The 21406-nt window shown below is 32.0% G+C and overlaps 1 protein-coding gene across 1 annotated transcript; it reads right to left on the reverse strand.

Moving 5' to 3' along the window:
* Positions 1-2069: 2069 nt before the first annotated feature.
* Positions 2070-7976, reverse strand: LOC120077962 (protein NETWORKED 1D). Its single transcript, XM_039032100.1, has 5 exons — positions 7638-7976; positions 7455-7519; positions 7052-7306; positions 3907-6893; positions 2070-3564 (listed from the first exon to the last, which is right to left on the reverse strand). Exons 3-5 carry the CDS (start codon positions 7152-7154, stop codon positions 2326-2328), a joined length of 4329 nt encoding a protein of 1442 aa, XP_038888028.1. The 5' UTR covers positions 7155-7306; positions 7455-7519; positions 7638-7976; the 3' UTR covers positions 2070-2325.
* Between the last annotated feature and the right edge of the window lie 13430 nt (positions 7977-21406).

Here is a 21406-nt window from a genome sequence, read left to right on the forward strand (position 1 = left end):
AGATTGGGTAATGGTCAGAAATAGCCCTCAAAGTTTTTCATCTTTCACGAATAACACTTTTATTGATAACATATTCAAACCATCGATTCGAAGGGAACCAACCGTTGTTATGTACGTCTTCCCCAAATCTTACATAATCTTTCTCAAATATTCAGTATGTAATCTTTTTCAAATTCTCTATTCCTAATTCAAATCCCCCATCCGTCACACACTCTTTCCGATTTCTCTATTTAATATCTCCAAGATTAAGATTTGGAGGAAGATTACATAAGAATAACAGTCTGTATTGGCTTTATCGTCAAGATTCCACAAAGTTAAAAAAAAAAAAATCGGATTAGATGTGTCATTTAAAAAGTTAAAATTTTATTTTGGTCTCGATATCTATCCTGAGATGCACGGAGATGATCCATTAAAATAATTGGCCAAGAAAATTGCTATTTATGAAAAGTTAAAATTTTGAGTGCTATTTCCAACAGTTTCTCCGTTAGATTCTGGTTGTTGCTTAGATTCTTTGAAGAATTTTTAGTTTGAAATGAGCAGTATATTGAAGAAAAGAGCTTTGAGAGGGAATGGCTGATGACGTCTCTATGGAGTGAGAAAGAGAAGAGTCTGCAAAAAAAGCCAAAGTGAATTCTGAAACTCTGTCTATATTATCGGAATTAAGAGAGACATTCTGAGATTCCAATGTCTGAATGAAACCAGAAATAGGTGTCACAGGGCGTGGTAAAAACAGCAGCCTTTTTTAAAAATTATTACAGTGATAGGAAGATTTGTATGTTGGAGCATGAAAAACATTAAAAGAAATAATCTTCCATTACAGATGCTGTTTGAAGAAGATTATATTGGAGTAGTTAAAGAAGTAAAGAACACACAAAAAATTTTCCTGTGGTCCTCAGTTGGAAAATGAAATGGATACTGGCAAAGGCTATTTGATTTTCAAGGACAAGAATGATTAATCTAGCTTTAAGAAAGTTAATAATTCATTTTCTGACCATTATATTTAGATAAATGAGAATCAGATGTAGAGTTAACTACAAGAAGACAAATAATTCAGGCAGGAAAATGGTCCAAAATTGCTGTAATAAATTACAGCAGAAAGTGAACTGCGATAAAGTTAAGATTGCGGTTGGACATTTATCTAATTCACATGTTAGTTTAGTCTAATTCCACATTTAAGGGCGTTTAGTGATACTGATGGTTTTTTTATTCTACTGTTCTGTTTTTGAAACAGTATGCTTGTTTATCAAAATTTTCTTTTTGGTAGTCTACATCTTGAAAAAGCTTTTAAGCTCTTGTTCAAATTTTGAAAACTAGAAAGGTAGTTTTCAAAAAACCTTTCAAAAGTGATATCAAAAGGTAGAAATCAAAGAAGGGACTCGGGAAAGAAAACTTAAAGAAGATACTTATGAAGCAGGATCCAAGAAAACAAAATTTCAAAGAAGCAACTTCACAAGATTCTTTTACTTGGTTGGATTTATGGCCCTTGAATGAATTTGGTATTATAAAAATGTGTTTGTTTTTTTTTCTCTCATAATATCTGTCTTCATATTTGTGGTCTTGTGAAATCCTCCTAATAAAAAAGTAGGATAAGATAAAGAGAGTATAGGTAGATTCTTGTTCAAAATTAGTCCTTTTTGCATCAAAATCAGGCAGCACAAAATATACAAGATTCCATGACTTCAAAATTGGGATGCCTTGGGATGGATGTCTCTTGTCTTGGCTCTATAGACTTGCTTTACTTTAAATGGCTTTCTCATCGGTCATAAGGTTCGGGTGGCTCAAAATAAACTTGCTTTGTCAAAAGGTCTTGTCTTTAGAGCTGGCCCCTTGTGTTTATAGATGTCAACAAATTTCAGTCATTCTCCTATTCTTTCAACTATTTTTTCATTTCAGTTTTGACTTTATAGTGCTAGAAGCATAGGTGAGAGTTAAGAAAGTTGAGACTTTATAGAACCACATTAACTTGAATATGTTACAATTTCTCAGATAGAGATAAACATAAAATACATCCTTATGTATAGAATTAAGTTTGAAAGATCTTCTGATGCCAGTATTGTTCTCTTTCATTATAATTGAAAAGGTTAACTAATCTTCTTATTAATAGCAATAACAAAAAATATATAGAGTATCAATGATATAGAAGATGGATGTGGCCAACCGGAAGCAAATCCCATGTCAGAATAGCTTCCTCTAATTTAGATGGTAGTTGAAATGTACAAGATATTCTGAAAGCTACAGAAAAAGGTAGATCCTCTACTGTATGAAAAGAGAAGTAAATACGTGAGTATGAAACTCGGTTCAAAGGAATGTCTAGACTTACTGTTTTTAGTTATGTAATCTATGTTGGTTACCTACCAATGAAGTTGAATAGCCCCATTCACCTATTGTTGGACTTGGAGACATTGTAGCATGCATGCATCCACAGAATGCAGTTTTCTTGTTCTTATTCTTGCTTCTAATGCTACCGTAAAGATAATCCTGCAGGCGAATTTTAGGTCGGTCGATCATCTTGGTCTTAGTCTTGTTTTCTTTTTCTTCATCTTGTTTCAGCAGTAAAAACTGTAACCTCTGTACTTCAAGTTGCAGCTGCCCAATTTTTTTGGACCCTCTTCTTGCTTGTGCTGATATTATTCGTTTGCGGACATTTCCACCTTCATCGGATACAATTGTGGACGCTCCATCAGAAGACAGGGTGCCATCTTGTACATTCTTCATCAATTTGCAATTGGCATTAAACAGTTTCATAACAGTAGCCTCAACTTCTTCAAGTTGCTCTTTCATGGTGTCATATTCTGCCGCACTATTCCTTCTACTCTGCTTTGTAAGCACAATCCGCATTAAATCTTGAACGGTTATTTGAAGGTTTGTCAATTTCTGCATGTCAGAATCGAGTCTTTCAAGAATCTTCCTCTCTTTTCGTTTGTGGAGAGGAACTGACAATCTACTTGAGGTCTCTAATATGTCCACTCCCACCTCTTTCTCAACCAATGAGTCGGTAGAGCGACGTTTATTCTGTTCCTTAACTACTTCAAATCTGTTATAGTTAGTTGAGGAAGTGGCCATGTTCTGAGATTTGCAAACCATGAGATCAATGCTACCATCCTCATCAGTTGCCTCCCATAATTCCAGCATCTGATTGTAAGCATCTAAATTCTCTTCTCTCTTGTCCGCCCCGTTAGAGCATTTGGCCATTTGATCAAGAATGATGTCCTTTGTCAATATTTCACCACTAACTTCAAAGACTTTTGTCTTTGATCTCTGCAATTCATTTCCAGATTCAATCTCTCTTCTTGGAGTAGTAGGCCTTGTCTGGTCATTTTCTCTGACCAAGCTATTTCCACAAGCCACTTCCTCGACCCTTCTCATTACCATCTCTTGTTTGCCAGTGGAGTTCAAGTTTTCTAGAGTCTCAAGTTTCACTTTTTCTATCACAGCCATTTCCACAGCCTGAATCCTTCTATGCAAATCCTTCAATTCAAAAGATCCATTGTGCAGTGTTGCAATCAGATCGTGATATCTTTGCTGATAGCCCTCAGAACGCTGATGATTTACTGAATCAGTATCCTGAAAATAGAGAGTATAAGTTGCACACCAAAAAATAAAACAATATAGTGCATGAAAGTATATGAGATCATAGCGAGTGATATGACAAAGTAGAGTAAGGTTGCTATTCCAGTTGACTAGTTATTGGAATTAAGGAGTACAAACTTTAAATCCAAACTAAAAACCAGTTAAATATTATTTTAAGATCATACTGAACTTGATTACACCAAGCTGTAAAGAAAGTTTATACTTTTCAAATACATAAAAAGCACCTGATTTTCTCAAGCAATTAACAAGTTCTCCCAGCAAAATGAGGGGGGGCATAGCCATCCAATATTTATAAGCAGATAAACGATTGATTACCTTTACTTCTTGCTTATCATGTTTGTGTGCTTTTCTGCACAGAAGAGTATGATTCTCCAGATAGGATACAGAATCGTTCAAAGATGTGACCGCTGATGTATATTTGGCCAAATGAATTCCTAGTTCTCCATTTAGATCGGTTATGTTATTAATTCTCTCTCTCAGAGTTTCAGTCTTCACATCTTTGTAATTACTTCTGTTTTCGAGGCTCACATATGCTTCATCGAGCTCAAGAAGCTTTCCCTTGAATACTATTTCATGAACATTAGAGATCTGGAGCTCACCAAACAGTTCATCAGCCTGAGTCTCACAAATCTCAACCTCCATTCTCTTCTTCACTAGCTCACACCTCAATCTTTTCTCCCTATGTTTATGACGCTTAATATCTTCTTGTATTCTTCCAAGTTCCACTTCCAATGTACAGTTTAGTTCCCGCTGGGATGCTATCTCTCTGGCTAGATGTTTGCTATCACCAGATAGCTTGACAATTACGCTCTCTTTCTCTTCTACGATCGCTTTAGCCTCTTCACACATAATGGTAAGTTCCTTCACCCTCTTATGCAACTCTGATTTCTCATTCTGCATCATGATCAGAATCTGTTCTGCTTCCAAAAGCTCCTGCTCTGACCTCTCTAAAGACTTCCTGAGATGCAAGTTTTTCAACTGTACATCTTCAAGACTGCCCTCCAATAATCTTACTTTCTCTTCAAGATCATTGTTCAAGCAGTGAAGCTTTTCCACATTTTCAGCAAGTTGTTTCCTTTCAAGGTTTGCATCAGAAAGTGAACTCTCTAGAAGGGTGTTTTTCTCTGACTGTCTCTCTAAGTTTTCAGTTGCCATCTGCAACTGAGAAGACAGGAAGGCCCTCTCAGTCACAAGAGTGGATTTCTCTCCTGAGAGAAGTTGACAGCATTCTTCCAATACCTTTACCTTCGTCTGTTGGCTTTCTAGTTCAATATGTAAATTTGAGATAGCAGTCTCAAGAAGAGTATTTTTCTCACAGTGTTCTTCCATGTCTTTCAATTTCTCCAAAAGAGCTGATTTTTCTCTCTTCTCCACCTCAATTGTCTCTATCATCTTCGAGTTCTCATCACGTAATTCTTTCACAGATGATCCGAAGTTCTCGGGAGCAAAGCCAACAGACTCAATCTGCTCCAACATAATCAAATTCTTCTGTTTTAGATCGCCAAGTTCTTCTTTCAGACATAAAATTTCTCTCTCAAGAGCATTCTTTTGGTTGAGCTGAAACTCAAGACTTGCTTCAAGTTTTTCCAAATTTGTAGTCATGTTTGACATCTCATCCCGCAAACAATTTATCGACATCTTTGAAGACAAGTTAAGATCCTTCAAGCTCCTTTTCTCCTCCTCAATCTTCTGAACTTCATCCTCTAGTACTTGATTTCGAGTTTCCATATCCTTCAAAGTCTGAACCTGAATCTGGCTATCTTCAGCCATTGATCTGATTTCTTCCTGAGATTTTGAATGCAGTTCTTGCAATTTTCTGAAAGCAGTTTCGTTCTCTACATATCTCAAACGCTCATCCTGAATTGAAGCCCAAAGCCTTCCTAACTCCTTTTGCTTCTCAATTAATTCTACACTTTGTGAGCCTATCTTCTGTACCATAGACTCCAACTCAGATTGAAGAATTTGATTTGATCTCTGTAAATGAAGGCACCTTTCTTCAGCACCCTTCAACTTTGCAACCCCATTAGCCTTTTCATCCTGTAGCCTTTCTAGCTCCTCCTGTGCATTAGAGATTTGATGTTCCAGACCAGCAATCTTCTCTGTACATAAATGATGCCTGAGACCAGCAGCTTTTGTTTCTTCAACTAATTGTGTAAGCGCTTCTCTAATAGCTAAAACTTCGATCTGAGCTTCATCGGATTGCACTTTGTACCTTCTAGCATCCTCTTCTGCATGAACTACTCTTTCCTCTAAGTTTAAAATTATATCAGAAGATTCCCTGTATTGGACAAGGGCAGCTTCTCTTTGAGACTCAACTCTTGAAATTTCCCATTTTAGTCTTTCAACTTCAGTTTCAGCTTTACTTGCTCTCTCAGTATTTTCAACATTCTTTTGAACACACAAGATGCTGTCTTGTAAAGTAGATAACTTATCCAAACATTGCTGGTATCTTAAAAGACTGGTTTCTCTTTCAGTCTCTAGTTTGGCAAGAGACTCTTTCAAAATCAGAACCTCAGTCTCTGCCTTACCAGCTCTTTCGTTTAAACTCCTTGAGTCTTCTTGCGTTCGAGAGACTTCAGACTCTAATTTAGACAACCGCTGTAGACTGTTGTTATACTGAACCAAACCTACTTCCTTTTCAGCTTCTAATTTAGCAAGGGAATTCTTTAAGGATAAAATTTCAGTCTCAGCTTTGTCCACCCTTTCAGACTCAACATATACTTGATTTTTAATATCAAGGCTCCCATTATTTTGTATATTCTCTTCTTTGGGATCGAGATCATGAAAATTGAGACCTTTTCTCGCCGTCCCATCTTCAAATTTCAAAAGGTTCTTGGCTGCTCCTGAGTTAAACAACTCATTAAGATCCTTCAACCACTTCTCCCTTGTCATCAAATTGGAGCCTTTGCTGGAAGCTTTATTTTTTTCCCCAGTGCAAGCCGGAAATGAAGGTAAGTTGAAAGCATCTGATTCCATGGTGTCGAAATCAAACGAGGTGCATATATGGGATGATTTCTCAGGTGTACGAAAATTAGCATCAGAAGTAGACGCAACAGAACTATCATCAGGGTGACCAATGGATATATGATTAGGAAAAGCTTCAGCCATTGTTCGATGAGCCTGGTGAATCACTACGGTTGCGTGATCGTATCTTTCAGCCAACGCTCGGTATGCCCGGTAAAACTCTTCAACTAGTTTCATAAGCTCCGGACGCTTTTTATAATACATCTCAGCCCTCTTTGCAAAGGAATCTGCATCTTCTTCAATAACCTTGATCATCTGCTTGATTTTTTCATCCATGTCTGTCAAGAACATAGAAGAATTGGAATGAGTACTCATTGATAGAGCCAGAACTGCCAAAAAACAAAGGCCATAGGACACAAAAAACGACAAAAGGAGCAAAAGTTTTTGATGCTCAGATTACAAAATTGCACTTCCAGAGACAAAAAGAAAAGGGTACCTGAAAGATTTTCTTGAAGCCATTTAGAAGTCTTTGGGCTAATGTGGCTATCCCACCACCAAGAATACGAGCGCTTTGAATCTGAAGCCGAGGGGGTTTCCATGGATTCCCCACCCCACGCCTTGCACCACTCTTGTGACTCAACCCAGATGGAAATTTTGACTCAGAGTCTGGAAAATGTGAACCACAACCATTCGAGCCCAATAATAGGAATCCTGGACTGGATCAAGCCATTCTCACTGGCTGCCTTGTTATCTGAAGCAAGTTTTCAAAAAGAAATGAAACCCAGAAGTTAGCTTCTTCCATACTCAATTTAGCAGAAAAAAAGTTGCAGGTGAGGAGAAATCTTGAAGAAGAAAGAGAACCGAGACTGCCCAAAGGTCAAAAAGAGAGTGATAAGTACCTGAGGAACATAATGGGTTATGTTCATTAATCTTCTTCTTCAACTCAGTGGTTTGTGTAATAAACCTGATTGATTAACACCAGAAATTTCACACATTATGGAGGAAAAAGAAAACAAGAAACACTTTAATGATTGTCAACCGTTAAGAGCTACAGAGAAATATGAAAGGATCAAAGAACTTACCAAAGAGATTCTTTTTCTTTATTTTCTCCCAGAAAAGAGAAGAGGGGTTGTTTTTTATTCTGGAATAGTTACTGTTGCTTTTGCTTTCGCTTCAATTCCACCATGTTTATTGAATAACTCAGTGCCTGTCTTCAGTGTTCTTCTTTTCTTCTCTCTGTCTCTCTTTCTTCTGGTTTTTTCTTGCTTTTTAGGCAGTCTACTCTATATTGCTAATATTTCAGCTTTTGCAAACTGTTTATGTCCGAAGATCAAAGCAAAACACCACCGTTAAGGAAAAAAAAATTACATGGGAGAGAGAGACAGAAGCAACCTGTCCACTTTTATTACTTTAAAGAAAGTAAAGAATCGGGTTTTTCTTTTTTGTTGTCATATTTGCAAATCTAGATCAATTCCTTTATATTTACTCAATTTTATTTGTTAAAGAAAAAAAAAAAAGGAAGATTTTGGGAATAGTTTGACATTGAATGTGGTCTGCGACGGAAATAATACGTTTGTTTGTGTGGGATGAAACTGGAAAGAGAAGAAGAATAATTACTCTGTTTTAAACTTCAAAAATGTTTTCTTTTTCTTTCTTTCATCTCATTTTATTTTTTCTTTCGTTAAATATTGTTTTAGTTTCCATATTTGTTTTTATTCATTTCTGTCTACATATTTTTAGAATATTAATTTTAGTGGTGCTTTTTTTCATTTTGATTTCTATATTTATTTTAGTCAGTATTTTTTTTAAAGTATCTATTCTTTTTATTCTTTTTCATTTTTAAGAGATCAAAATAATCACTTGAAAAATCTATGAATCAAAGTTGAAAATATAATTATCAAAATAAATATTTTAAAAATACATAAATCAAAATAAATTAAAGTCAAAATTACAATGAGAAAATAATATTTAATTTTTTTTTTTCCATATGTGAAACAGAGAGAGGGTTATGGAATTAAGATTTTACTAAATTTTGGCCGTTTAACCAATTGGCCAAGAAAAAAAAAATATTTCATTGAGTTATAAAGAGTTTGACTTTATTAGTAATCTTCATGATTTTAATCTCCATGATTTCAGCGAGAATAATAATTATAAAAAAGGGATATATTAAAGTTGCCTTATTTTTTTCCAATATTTTAGATCCATTAATTGACGAATTAGTAAGGAAATTAAATTGGAGACTAATCAAAGCCAAATATTTGTATTTCACCATATTAGTATTTAAATAATTTTATATATTTGTTTAAGTTCAATTCAAAATGTAGTTTGCATTGTTCTTTGGTTCTTTCATCTAAAAAAATAAAAATAAAAATAATTCAAAATGTAGTGTATGATTCAAAACTCTAATTTGTTTAGTGGATTTTTCTTTTTCTTTTGGTGAGTGGATTTCATTTGAAATAAAAATTTACATACTCGTATATTCTTTTTCTTTCATTCTTCCTCTTTAATAATTTATACTTAAAAGTTGAAGACGAGTTGTTTTTTAAGTAAAATTTTAATCCGTACTTCAAAATCTATTTTTAAAAAATCGTAAAAATGAGATTTTTTTCAAGCAAAATGTTTGATATTTGTGTGTATTGTGATTAAATAATTCATAAGATAATATTAAATAGAGAAGTGTTATTTAACTAGTTAAAAGAAAAAAATTCTTAAATTCAAACTTAAAAGGATTAAAGAACATATTATCGATGAAAATGTTAAAAATTTGATTTTTTTTTTTTTTTTTTATAATTTTGATATATTGTTCCATCCTTAAAAAATGGCCAAGTATTAGAATAATGATTTGAGCATTAATAGTATATTGAAATATACACATGCCATATCATGGTATTTATATCACAAAATCTTCTCTCAATCTACTATTTAATAAATAAATCATCTTTAATGGCATGCCATGAGTGTGTGGAATCATTTAAAAGTTTGTTGAAAAGGAAAAAGGAAGGGTTATTATAAATATTATAGAAGATAGATGCTCGCTCATGCTTAGTGTTTATTGGTTATGTGTCATGTTTCAATTTTCCATGTGTCTTATTAATACTCATTATTAGTGTTCATGTAATCTATCTCCTATTTGTCAAAATTGTCTATAAATAGTAACATTTGGTGAACTTTGAAAGACACACATTGAGCAAATTTCAAAAAGTTTAGAGAAAATTAAGAAATCAATATTTTATTTACTTTTTTTGTTTATTTTATTATATATATTTATATGTATTATGTTTAACTTATTTTAATATTTATTTATTCCATATAATATATTATATTTATTTATTTTAATATTATATTTTATTGACATTCGTGTTTCAGTTGTGCTCCTCAAATTCACAACACGTTATCAACGTGAGCTCTTGTCGTTTTTTCCGCTAAAGATAGGTCATAAAGTGTTGCCATGACAAATCTTACAAAATTAGATTTTGGCACTCCTGATATTAACGACAATAATTATTTGTCATGGGTGTTTGATGCCGAAATCCACCTGGATGCTATGAATCTTTGAGAGACTATTAAAGAAGAAAATACAACATTCAATCAAGACAAATCAAAAACTATGATTTTCCTTCGCCATCATCTCCATGAGGGATTGAAAGTTGAGTATCTTACAATAAAATATCCCCGTATCTTGTGGAAAATTTTGAAAGAGAGGTATGATCATAAAAAAAAAAAAAAAAACAGTTATTCTTCCTAAAGCTTGTTATGAGTGGATGCACTTGACGCTACAAGATTTCAAATCAGTAAGTGATTACAAGTCCTCATTATTTAAAATCAGCTTGAAATTGTTATTATGCGTAGAGAAAATATTGATACAGATATGTTAGAGAAAAAATTTTCTACATTTCATATCTCGAATATGCTCCAGTAGCAGTAGTATTGAGAGAAATATTTTAAACAGTATTCTAAATTAATTTCGTGTCTTATCGTGGCCGAACAAAATAACGAGTTATTAATGAAAAATCATGAATCTCGACCAATCGGAACGACACCATTCCCTGAAGTGAATGTTGTGGATTTTAATAATAATCGAGGTCAAGGTCATGACAGTGATAGAGGAAGAAATAATTATTATTTTCGTGGTGGTCATTCTAATCATTCAAATTTCAAAAAAACCACACAAAATGATGATCACAAAAGAATGGCCCCACAAGATAAGAGTTCAAAAAGTGTTGAAAATAAATGCTTCCGATGCGAAATGACTAGGCATTGGTCACGTACCTGTCGTACGTCAAAACACTTAGTTGATCTCTGTCAAGTCTTCTTAAAGGAAAAAGAGAAAAATGTGGAAACAAATTTTGCATTACAGGATAGTGACATATTTGACCCATCCCATATGACAAATTTGGATGTGGCAAACTTCTTGAATCTTCTGAAGAGAAAATTAGTAGAACTGATGGAACATCAAATGTTTTATTTGACTTTGAAAATATATAGATTTAATGTTTTTTTTTCAACTTCATGTTTTTTTTCTTCTCTTAATAGATGTTAACTTTTATATTTTCCAAATATTGTTTTTCTTATTGTAATTGTTTTTTTTTTTTTAATGAAGAAACCTAGATCATTTTCATATGTTGAATGATTAAAAAATGAGTAAAGAATATCTATACCTGGTAGACAGTGTAACTATACATACAATACTTACAAGTAAAAAATATTTTTCCAAACTGTTGGAAGCAAAAGTCAATACAATGCCAGGTTCTACAACCTAATTGAAGGGTTTGGAAAATCAAATATTCTTTTGCCTAGAGGAACAAAATTTACAATTGACAATCCATTGTTCTCTAGTCAATCAAAGAGAAATCTACTTAATTTTAAAGATATACGTTGCAATGGTTATCATATTGAGACTGATAGTAAGAATAATGTGGAATATCTATATATCATATCTACTGTCTCAAATGAAAAACGTATATTGAAAGAGTTGTATATTTTATCTTCTAGATTATATTATACTCATATACGAGTAATTGAAACATATGCAACAATGAGCCTGAAGTTCATGAATCCAGACATATTTACAATGTGGCATGACCGATTAGGTCATCTAGGATCTATAATGATGAGGAGAATTATTGAGAATTCAAATGGACATCCATTGAAAAGCCAAAAGATTCTTCAATCTAATGATTTATCATGTGATGTTTGCTTTTAAGGAAAATTGATAATTAGACCATCACCAACTAAAGTAGGGATTGAATTCGTCTTGATAATGTTGGTGAATTTACATCTCAAGCTTTTGATAATTATTCTATATCAATTGGGATAAGTGTTAAACATTCTATAGCTCATGTTCTTACACAAGATGGTTTAGCAGAATCATTTATAAAACGTTTGCAGTTAATTGTTAGACCATTGATTATGAGAGTTAAGCTTTCTACATTTGTATGGGGACATGATATTTTGCATGCAGAGTCACTTATACACATTAGGTTAGTAGTTTTTTTTATAAGTACTCCTATTACAATTAGTTTATAGTCATAAGCCAAATATTTTCCATCTTAAAATTTTTGGATGTGCAGTACATGTTCCAATTGCTCCACCACAACATACTAAAATGGGTTCTCAAAGGAGGTTATGAATATATATTGGATATAATTCCCCATCAATTATCAAATAGCTTGAACCCTTAGGGGTGATGTATTTACTGTACAATTTGTTTATTATCATTTTAATGACAAATTTTTCAATATTAGGGAGAAGAATTAAGAAGTTGAAAAAAGAAATTACAAGAAATGCATCGCTATTGTCTCATTTAGATCCCCTATGAACTTGAAGTTCAGAAGATAATTCATTTGCAAAATATAGCAAATCAGTTACTATATGCATTTATAAATGCAAAGAAAGTAACTAAATCACATATACCAACTATAAATGTTCCATCAAAAATTGATATCCTAACACAACAAGTTATCATTAATGAGTCTGGAACACAAAGTAAAGATGTCCAATTTCTCTATGGGGATGGGGCCCGTGGGGATTCTCCGATTAGGTGGGGAATGGGGAGGGAGTGGGAAAAAAAATTTCCATGAGCTAAACGGGAACGCCTACCCCCAACCTCGGCCCCACCCCGTTCCCCGCTATCCATTTAAATTTCATATTTGATTATTTATTGGGAAAGATAATGAATATATTTAAATTTAGATTATATATGTGAATAATTTGATTTATATTTATTCCTTTCTACTAAAAAAAATTAATTAGTTTTTTTTGGCCAAAATTTGAGTAATTTATCTTTAAATTCAAATTGTCATATAAAACTAACCATAATAAACAATTTAGTGATAAATTTGATTATTTAATTAAAATTTGGCCACATTAGTGATTTAAATTGATTGGCTTTTTTTTAAAAAAGTAACTCGGAAAAATTCCCGCGAGAAACCCAATCCCCGTGGGGAATTTCACGGAGATGGGGAATGAAATGGGGAGCGGGGACGGGATGGAGAATGGCATCCCTGGCCTCGCCCCGCCCCATGGACATCTCTAACCAGAAGCGTGGTAGATCAATGGGTTCTAAAGATAAAAATCCTCAAAAAGAAAAATTATTAATAGTCAAGAAGACTTGGTTGAGGATGTAAATACCCATAAAAATATCCTTACATAATTAGTGAGAAAGGTGAAATACTTAAAGATAATAATGAGATTTCAATAAACTATGTCATTACAGGAATTACAGGAAAAAGATGGAACTAAAATCATGTAGTTATTGACAACATTTTTGCGTACAATGTTGCTTTTGATATTATATCTGAAAATGAGGATTCTGAACCAAAGTTTGTTGAATAATGTCGACATAGAAAAGATTGGCTTTAGTGGAAAGAAGCAATCGAGGCAGAATTAAACTCACTTTCAAAACGTTAGGTTTTTGGACCAGTAGTTTAAACACTAGAAAATGTCAAATCCGTGGGATACAAATGGGTATTTGTGAGAAAAAAAAATGAAAATAATGTGTTCACAAGATATAAAACAAGACTAGTTGTACAAGGTTTTTTTACAAAGACCTAATATTGATTATGAGGAGATGTATTCTCCATTAGTGAATGCAATTACATTAAGATGTTTAATTAGCCTGACTGTGTATGAAATTCTAGGCATGCATCTTATGGATGTCACGGTATGTTTATGTAGATCTCTTGATTATGATATTTATATGAGAATCCCAGAAGGATTTAAGGTACCTGAAACATATAATCAAATTTCTGAGAATTGTATTTACAGAGATTGCTATATGGATTGAAACAATCAGGACGGTTGTAGTACAATCGCCTGAGTGGATATTTATTGAAAGACAGATATCAAAACGATCCAATATGTCAATGTGTTTTTATAAAGAAATCACAGTTAGGATTTGCTATTATAACTGTATATATTGACGACTTAAATATAATTGGAACTCCTGAAGAGTTTTCAAAGGTAATAGAATATCTTAAGAAAGAATTTGAGATGAAAGATCTCGAAAAAAAATAAAATTTTGTCTTGGCTTGCAAATTGAGCATTTAACTGATAAGATATTTGTTCATCAATCAACTTATACAGGAAAAGTTTTGAAAAAAATTTATATAGACAAAGCACATCCATTGAACATTTCAATGGAAGTTCGTTTATTAGATGTGAGGAAAGATATATTTTGACCTCGAGATGATATGAAGAACTTCTTGATCCTGAGTACCATATCTTAGTGCAACTTGTTCACTTATGTATCTTGCTAATAATACAAAACCAGATATTGCATTTTCAATAAATTTATTAGCAAGATATAGTTTTTCTCCAAGTAAAAGACATTGGAATGAAATTAAGCATATACTCCGTTATCTTCGAGGAACGATTGATATGAGTTTGTTTTATTCAAATCGGATTTTGATCTGGTCGATAATATAGATTCTGGATATTTATGTGATCCACACAAAGCTAGATCTCAAACAGGTTATCTATTCGCATGTGGAGGAACTATTATATCATGGCGATCGATGAAACAAACCATAACAGTTACTTCCTGAAATCATGCTGAAATTCTTGCAATTCACGAGACTAGTTGAGAATATGTATGGTTAAGATCAATGACTCAACACATTCGTGGAACATGTGGTTTGTCTTCTAGTAAAAATCTTCCAACAATATTATGTGAAGACGACACAATATGCATATCTCAAATCAAATGAGAATATATTAAAGGAGATAGAACAAAACATATTTTACCAAAATTTTTCTACACTCATCTTAAAGAAAATAAATTTGTTCAAAGGATAACATGCGAACTTATTTATAAAGTTATTACCTACAACAACCTTTAAAAAATTGGTGCAAAACATTGGAATGCGATGATTCGGAGATCTCAAGTGATGTTTTCACGAGGAGGAGTAAATATACTGTATTCTTTTTAGAATATTAAATTATATGAAATATATACTCTTTTTTCTTCATTAGGATTTTTTTTCCCAATAGGTTTTTTCCTAGTAGGATTTTAATGAGGCATATTTTATCCATATATATAATGTGCATCTAAGGGAGAATATTTAAATATTATAGAAAATAGATGTCCATTAGATGTTCATGCTTAATGTCCATTGACCATGTGTCATGTCCCCATTTTTCCAAAGTGTTGTCCATGTGTCTTGTAAATACTCATTATTAGTGTCCATGTAATCCACCCCTATTGCGAAATTGCCTATAAATAGTGACATTTAGTAGGTTTTGAATGATACACATTGGATAAATTCCAAAAAAATTGGAGAAAGTGGAGAAATCCATAATTTGTCATTTTATTTACTTTTGTTATTTATTTTATTTTATATATTTATACATATTATGTTTAATATTTATTTATTTTAATATTATATTTTATTGCAACCATGTTCCCATTGTGCTCCTCAAATTCACAACAAGTATTATATTATAACATCTATTTTTAGTACAAAAGCTATTATGACAACTACACACATAAATAACAATTTTTATAAGTCTCCTCATCGTTCTTATTATATTAGAACTAAAAATTAAGGGGAAAAAAAACAATGTTTAACTTATGCAGTGAATATTTAGGAAGTGTTTGAGGCTCCAACTTGAAGTGGGCCGAGTAGACTATAATAATTCACCTACCTTTGAGGTATGTGTTAAAATAATGTAGAGTAAGGGTTATCTTAAACCCCGTTTCTCTATTGTAAAACTATTTACAACTTAGGGGATATTTGGGGCAATAAGTTGGTTATTATATTCCTAGGTTATTATTGTTGGTTTACAATAGTTTGTGTTTGGGGTATAGATTATTTTAGTTGAGTTATAATAATATGTGTTTGAGGTGTAAACTATTTTAGTTTGAGAAGGAAATAATAAATACTGTAGTAAAGAATAAAAAAAATGGTGAAGATAAAATAGTAAATAATGAATATTGTAGCAAATGGAGGTTTTGAAATAGTATCGACTGTAGTTAATATGAATATTGTAGCAAATGGAGGTTTTGAAATAGTATCGACTATAGCTAATTGGAGAATACAAAATAGTATTTACTGTAGCAAAAAGTGGTTACTATAGTCTTAGAATAATTCTTACCCCAAACACACCCTTAGTGGTTAAAACAACCAATTTCCCTCCAACATATTTTCAATAACTGTATCCACTAGTGACCACTTCTAATGACCAACTCCAGCAAAGTCCACCTCATACTCCCAATTTCGGCGACAAACACTTACAACGACTAGCTCCGACGGCTCCTTTTGGTGCCCAACTTCGACAATCACCTCTAGTTACCACCTATGCGATCACTTTGATGACCAACTCAATGGTCACCAATTCTAGCAATTACCTCAAGCAATCACTTTGGCGGCCAACTTCAACAAATAACATCTTTAGCATCCAATTTTGCATGATGTCACCTTTGGTGACTATATTTGATGATCACCTTTGGCAACCACCTATGTGACTAATACCAATAATCACTTTGGTGGCCAACTTCAGTAAAGACTACCTTCGATCCCCAATTTCAGCAATAACCACTTTCGGCAACTATCTACGACGACTCTCTTCAGCGGCCAACTTCGACAATCATCTTCGAAAAAACAAAATCACACTTTGAATACAACAAATCAAATAAACTCGTATATAAAATACACTTTTAAGACCAACTTATGCAACATTTTAAAACATAGAAATCAAATGAAAACTTATGCAACATTCCCTTTCATTTTCATACTATTTTTCCTTTTTTCAATTTAGTTCTTAAAAATAAAATTAATGAAATTAAATAAATCCTCAAACTTATATACTATAATGGTTAAAAGTGGACGTCAAAACTAGTGTATAAAGATAGGAAATAACAATAAAAAAAAAATTGTAGGCAAAGGATTATTTATTAGATTTTTTTTAGTTATATGAAAAAGAAAATAAATTCTAATACAAACAAAAGTTTTAATAACAATAAAAAAACTCATTTTAACAATTATGTAACTAAATAAAAGTATAAGGACCAAAACTCTATACATTTACAAGTTATGGTTCCAATTTTAATTATTGTAAAATATTGAGTATCCTAAAATTTCGTATCTTTTGATTACAAATATGATTTAATCAATTGAATCGTACATAAATTAAAAATTAAGTTAAATTAATTTATGTGGTTGACAAAATATGATATTTAACGTACGATTATTTGTATAATAAAAAAATAATTAAAAAAAATCTCAAAACCTAAACTAAAATAACATGCACCCCAAACATGGATTATTATAATTCATACTAAATATCCAGCACTTCCAACACAAACTATTATATAATCTATAGGCTATAATAATCAACTCAAAACTCCAAACAACCCCTCAATTTATAAAAATGAAAAAAAATTAAATAGTTGTTTATTTGAAAAAAAAAAAAAAAAAAAAAAATAAAGGAAAGAAAATAAAAAAAGAAAAAAAAAAACTACATATAGTTTTTCTTTATTACATTCTAACGAATGCATGCTATAATCTTGTTAGGATAGTTCCTAACTAGAATCAAGATCTGGAATATATTGAAATATAAAGGTGGCAAGATAATCCAAGTATAAAGGCATTTAGAACCTCCTGTCCACTCATTTACCGTCCTTCTATTTATAATAAAATTCACTAACTTCTCATCTAATTACCCTTCTATTCCTTATTAATATCATACTAATATTCTTATTATGGACCTCACATATTTCAAAACAAATAAAGTTTCTATTGCTTCCAAGACCATGAATTTATAAACCATCACATTAGCTTTTACAAAATTATTTGATCCTAACCATCACAAAATAATTTTGAAAACCAAAATAGGGGAAAATATAGTTTCCAACCACAAACCAAAAGCTTCCTTTAATTAAAATTTGTGTAGGTTGGGAATATGAAATGGGAATTTTTAAAAATAGAAAAATAAAGAAAATTACATAAAACAGTAAAATTTAATCTTTTTTATAGAGGCTGATGGACGTTGATAGTAGAGATTATAGAAGTCTATCAACGTCTATCAGTATTTATCAATAATATCTATCAATGATAAAAATTGATAAAAATATGGCATTGATACTATGTAAAGAAGCTGATAGAAGTCTGTCGATATCTATTGATATTTTTTTTCGTTATTTTTATAAATAATATANATATATAGCATGTTTGTTTTATAGTGTAATAAAATAGTGAGAAAAAAAAAACACAGACAAAAACAAAGGTGGGGAATGGAATTTGGAAATTCCAAGAAATAGAAGAATATGTGAGAGAGAGAGTGAGTGGAGGTTTTTCACAACAGACAACACATAATCATTTGACCCAAACATGTTGCTCACATCTTAACAACTCTACCCAAAAAAAACACACCACCCATTCTCATTATTCATTCTACATCCCAACATTCACACACTCAATTTCATCATGTTCAAATGCAATTACTATTAATTATATTGTTTCCACTTTTCCTTTTCCTTTTTTTTATTTTGATAAATTATAACTACCCTCTTTTTTATTTTCATCTTTGTTTAGTTAACAATTTGTGAACAAAAATTTAAATGTTTGATATTTTGATTAAAGATATAGTAATTGTTTTAAATTACTGAAAATATTTTTAAATATAACAAAATATCTATGTCTATTGATAGACATCTACTAATATCATTGATAGACACTAATAGATCACTGACAGAAAATGATATTTTACTATATTTATAAATAAGTTTACATAATTTTTTAAGTTTCAAAATAATCCTTATGTATGATTTATTTACATTTTTTTAAAAAAATAATTAAAAATTCTTTAATATTTAGAAAAAAATATCAATTTATACTTCTAAATTTTAGGGCTATATGAATTAAAACCGTAGACGAATAATTGTATTAATTTAAACTATAAACTTTCGTAAAGTGAATCAATTTAGAGAATTTATTCATAGTTTGTACATATTTTTTACTTAATTCTATTTAAAATTATCTCAAAATTACATAAATATAATTATTATTTTCTAAAATCGGACAAAGTAGCAAGAAAAATTATCGTATATGATGACAGAGCCTATGAAAACTAAAGTTTGGTTTTGCACTTTTAAACATCATTTTCAAACCATCGTATTTGAATTTTAATGATAAAAAACATATTTGAAAATAATTGTAAATAGTATAAGGTTGAATTTAACTAATTTAAAATCACTTTAATAAACTCAAGGCGGGTACGTGTTATGAAGTTAAATAATAGGTAAAATTACTTTTTTAGTTCCTAAATTTTGAAAAATATGTATGCTTGGTCCCTGAGTTTTAAAAATGTAACTTTTTAGTTCCTAATTCCCATATTTATAAGAATAGACTCATTTGGTCTATGAGTTTTCAAAATGTATCTTTTTAGTCCCAAATTTTTAAAAATAGATTTAAAAAGTCTCCCAGATAACTTTATATTATTATTTTAAATAATTATATGAAAATTTTAAATTAGAAAAATAATTTTTAAAAATCACATCCTCTCTAAGACTATTTTTTTCTAATTTTAAATATCATATAATTACTTATAAAAAATCAAACAAAAAAATAGACCTTCTAAACCTATTTTTAGTTGTATATTTTAAAAATTATAGGACCAAATGGGTCTATTCTTATAAATATAAGGATTAAAAAGATACATTTTAAAATTTAGGGACTAAACACACATATTCTCAAAAACTTAGAAATTAAAAAGATAATTTTCCATAAATAATATATGCTTATATATACTTAGAGTATGTATAGCTAATTATCATGATTTTTTTTAAATGCAGTACACTAAATAATAATAACCCAACATTTTGTCCAAATAATAATAATAATAATAACTCAACAGTAAGTTTATCCTTGAATAATCATATATATATATTATAAAGAAAAGAAAAAAGTGATAATGAAAGCATTGCTTAGAAAGACATCAAAAGTGAGAAATAAATAAAGGGCAAGAACGAAAAAATGGATCAGAAATTCAATTCATATATAGATTATTAATTAACATTTTGAAAAAATGAAGAATTTGTGGAGACGAGGACATGTAATTTTTTGTGTGCCATAAGATTGTTGACCATCAATACTCAAGCACGTGGCTTGATTTGATCTATACAAAAGTATCAACTTTTTGACCATATAATAATATGGTTAAATTTTATATATGAAACTTGGTCGCTTTAATCTATGGTGCTACTCATGTGCTCATCTTAGGACCATGTATACTATCAAGCATTAAATGTTTAGTCAAGGTATTAATGTATATCATAAATAGCTCACCCACTATATCCTCATCAATCTTTAATGAATTGCCAAATTATTGATAAAATTGCCTAATTTAACATGTTCAACCCACACACATAAACAACAGACTACATATACTATTTTTTTTTTATTCCATTAATGATCTCTATACCTCTAGATCTATTAAAGGCTTCCTTTTGATCAAACGCAATATCATGCTTAAAGAATAACTGAATTAAAATCCTAATCTCCTTTGAATTAATATTCTGTGAGGTGAATGTTGGAATATTTTTATTTGAAAAGGTGAGGGGTCGCCGCCGCTTCGTCTAGGATTCGCCTAGGGTTCGCCGCTGCTGATACGTTCACTACAAGTAGGGAGCGGCCATTTTGTCTTCGCCAGTCGTGTTTCATTTCACGATTGACAGAAGTTGGTGGTGTCGTTTCACGTTCTATTGGTTGGCAAACGGTGATCTTATTGAGGTGTGGGTTTAACACGGTGAGAGTTGGTGATGATGGTACGTAAGCGATCGCCTCTAAGACTGAAGGAGAAGAATGGAGGGCGAGTTGCTCATCAACCTTTTCGCCTGCTTAGACCGGAGATCGATGTGGGAGTGGGTGCTCGTTCTATGGAGGTAAAGGATTTTGGGTTGTTTGACGGTCGCTCTGAGGAAGGTGAAGGGTCTGGTATGAGGAGTGTTGGGTTGAAGAAGGAATTTGGAGTTGTGAGGGTTGAACCGGGTGGACTGGGTATTGAGTTAGTTGATGGGCAGGAAGTGAAAGGGGTGTCTGGGAGCCTTGAGGATGTTGGGGGCCTGGATGAAAATCGGGTTGCGAGGGGTGTTGAGGTGGTCCTTAAGGGAGCTGGATTGAGTGTGCCTGGATGGGAGTGGGTTGAGGCTGAGTGAAGGGAGTGGTATGGTGTAGGGGGAGCTGGGGAAAGGGTCGATAGGCGTGGGGGCTTTGGTGGGTGGGCCGCGTGGTGCTGGGCCGGAGTTGGGAGGCTCGAGGGGCAGAAGTTAGACAGTGAGGAGGTTTCGCAGGCTGGGCTTTGTGGAAGTGAGGGGTGATCAGTGGACACTCAGGTTCTTTGTGAGTGGGAGGAG

The sequence above is a fragment of the Benincasa hispida genome, chromosome 5, assembly GCF_009727055.1.
Source record: "Benincasa hispida cultivar B227 chromosome 5, ASM972705v1, whole genome shotgun sequence".
NCBI lineage: Eukaryota > Viridiplantae > Streptophyta > Magnoliopsida > Cucurbitales > Cucurbitaceae > Benincasa > Benincasa hispida.

Coding starts and splice junctions, on each gene's coding strand:
- LOC120077962 (XM_039032100.1), bottom strand. CDS start 7,154: ATGGAAACCCCCTCGGCTTCAGATTCAAAGCGCTCGTATTCTTGGTGG. Junction 6,894..7,051: donor GCTTCAAGAAAATCTTTCAG/GTACCCTTTTCT, acceptor TGTTCTTGACAG/ACATGGATGAAAAAATCAAG. Junction 3,565..3,906: donor ATGATAAGCAAGAAGTAAAG/GTAATCAATCGT, acceptor CTCTATTTTCAG/GATACTGATTCAGTAAATCA.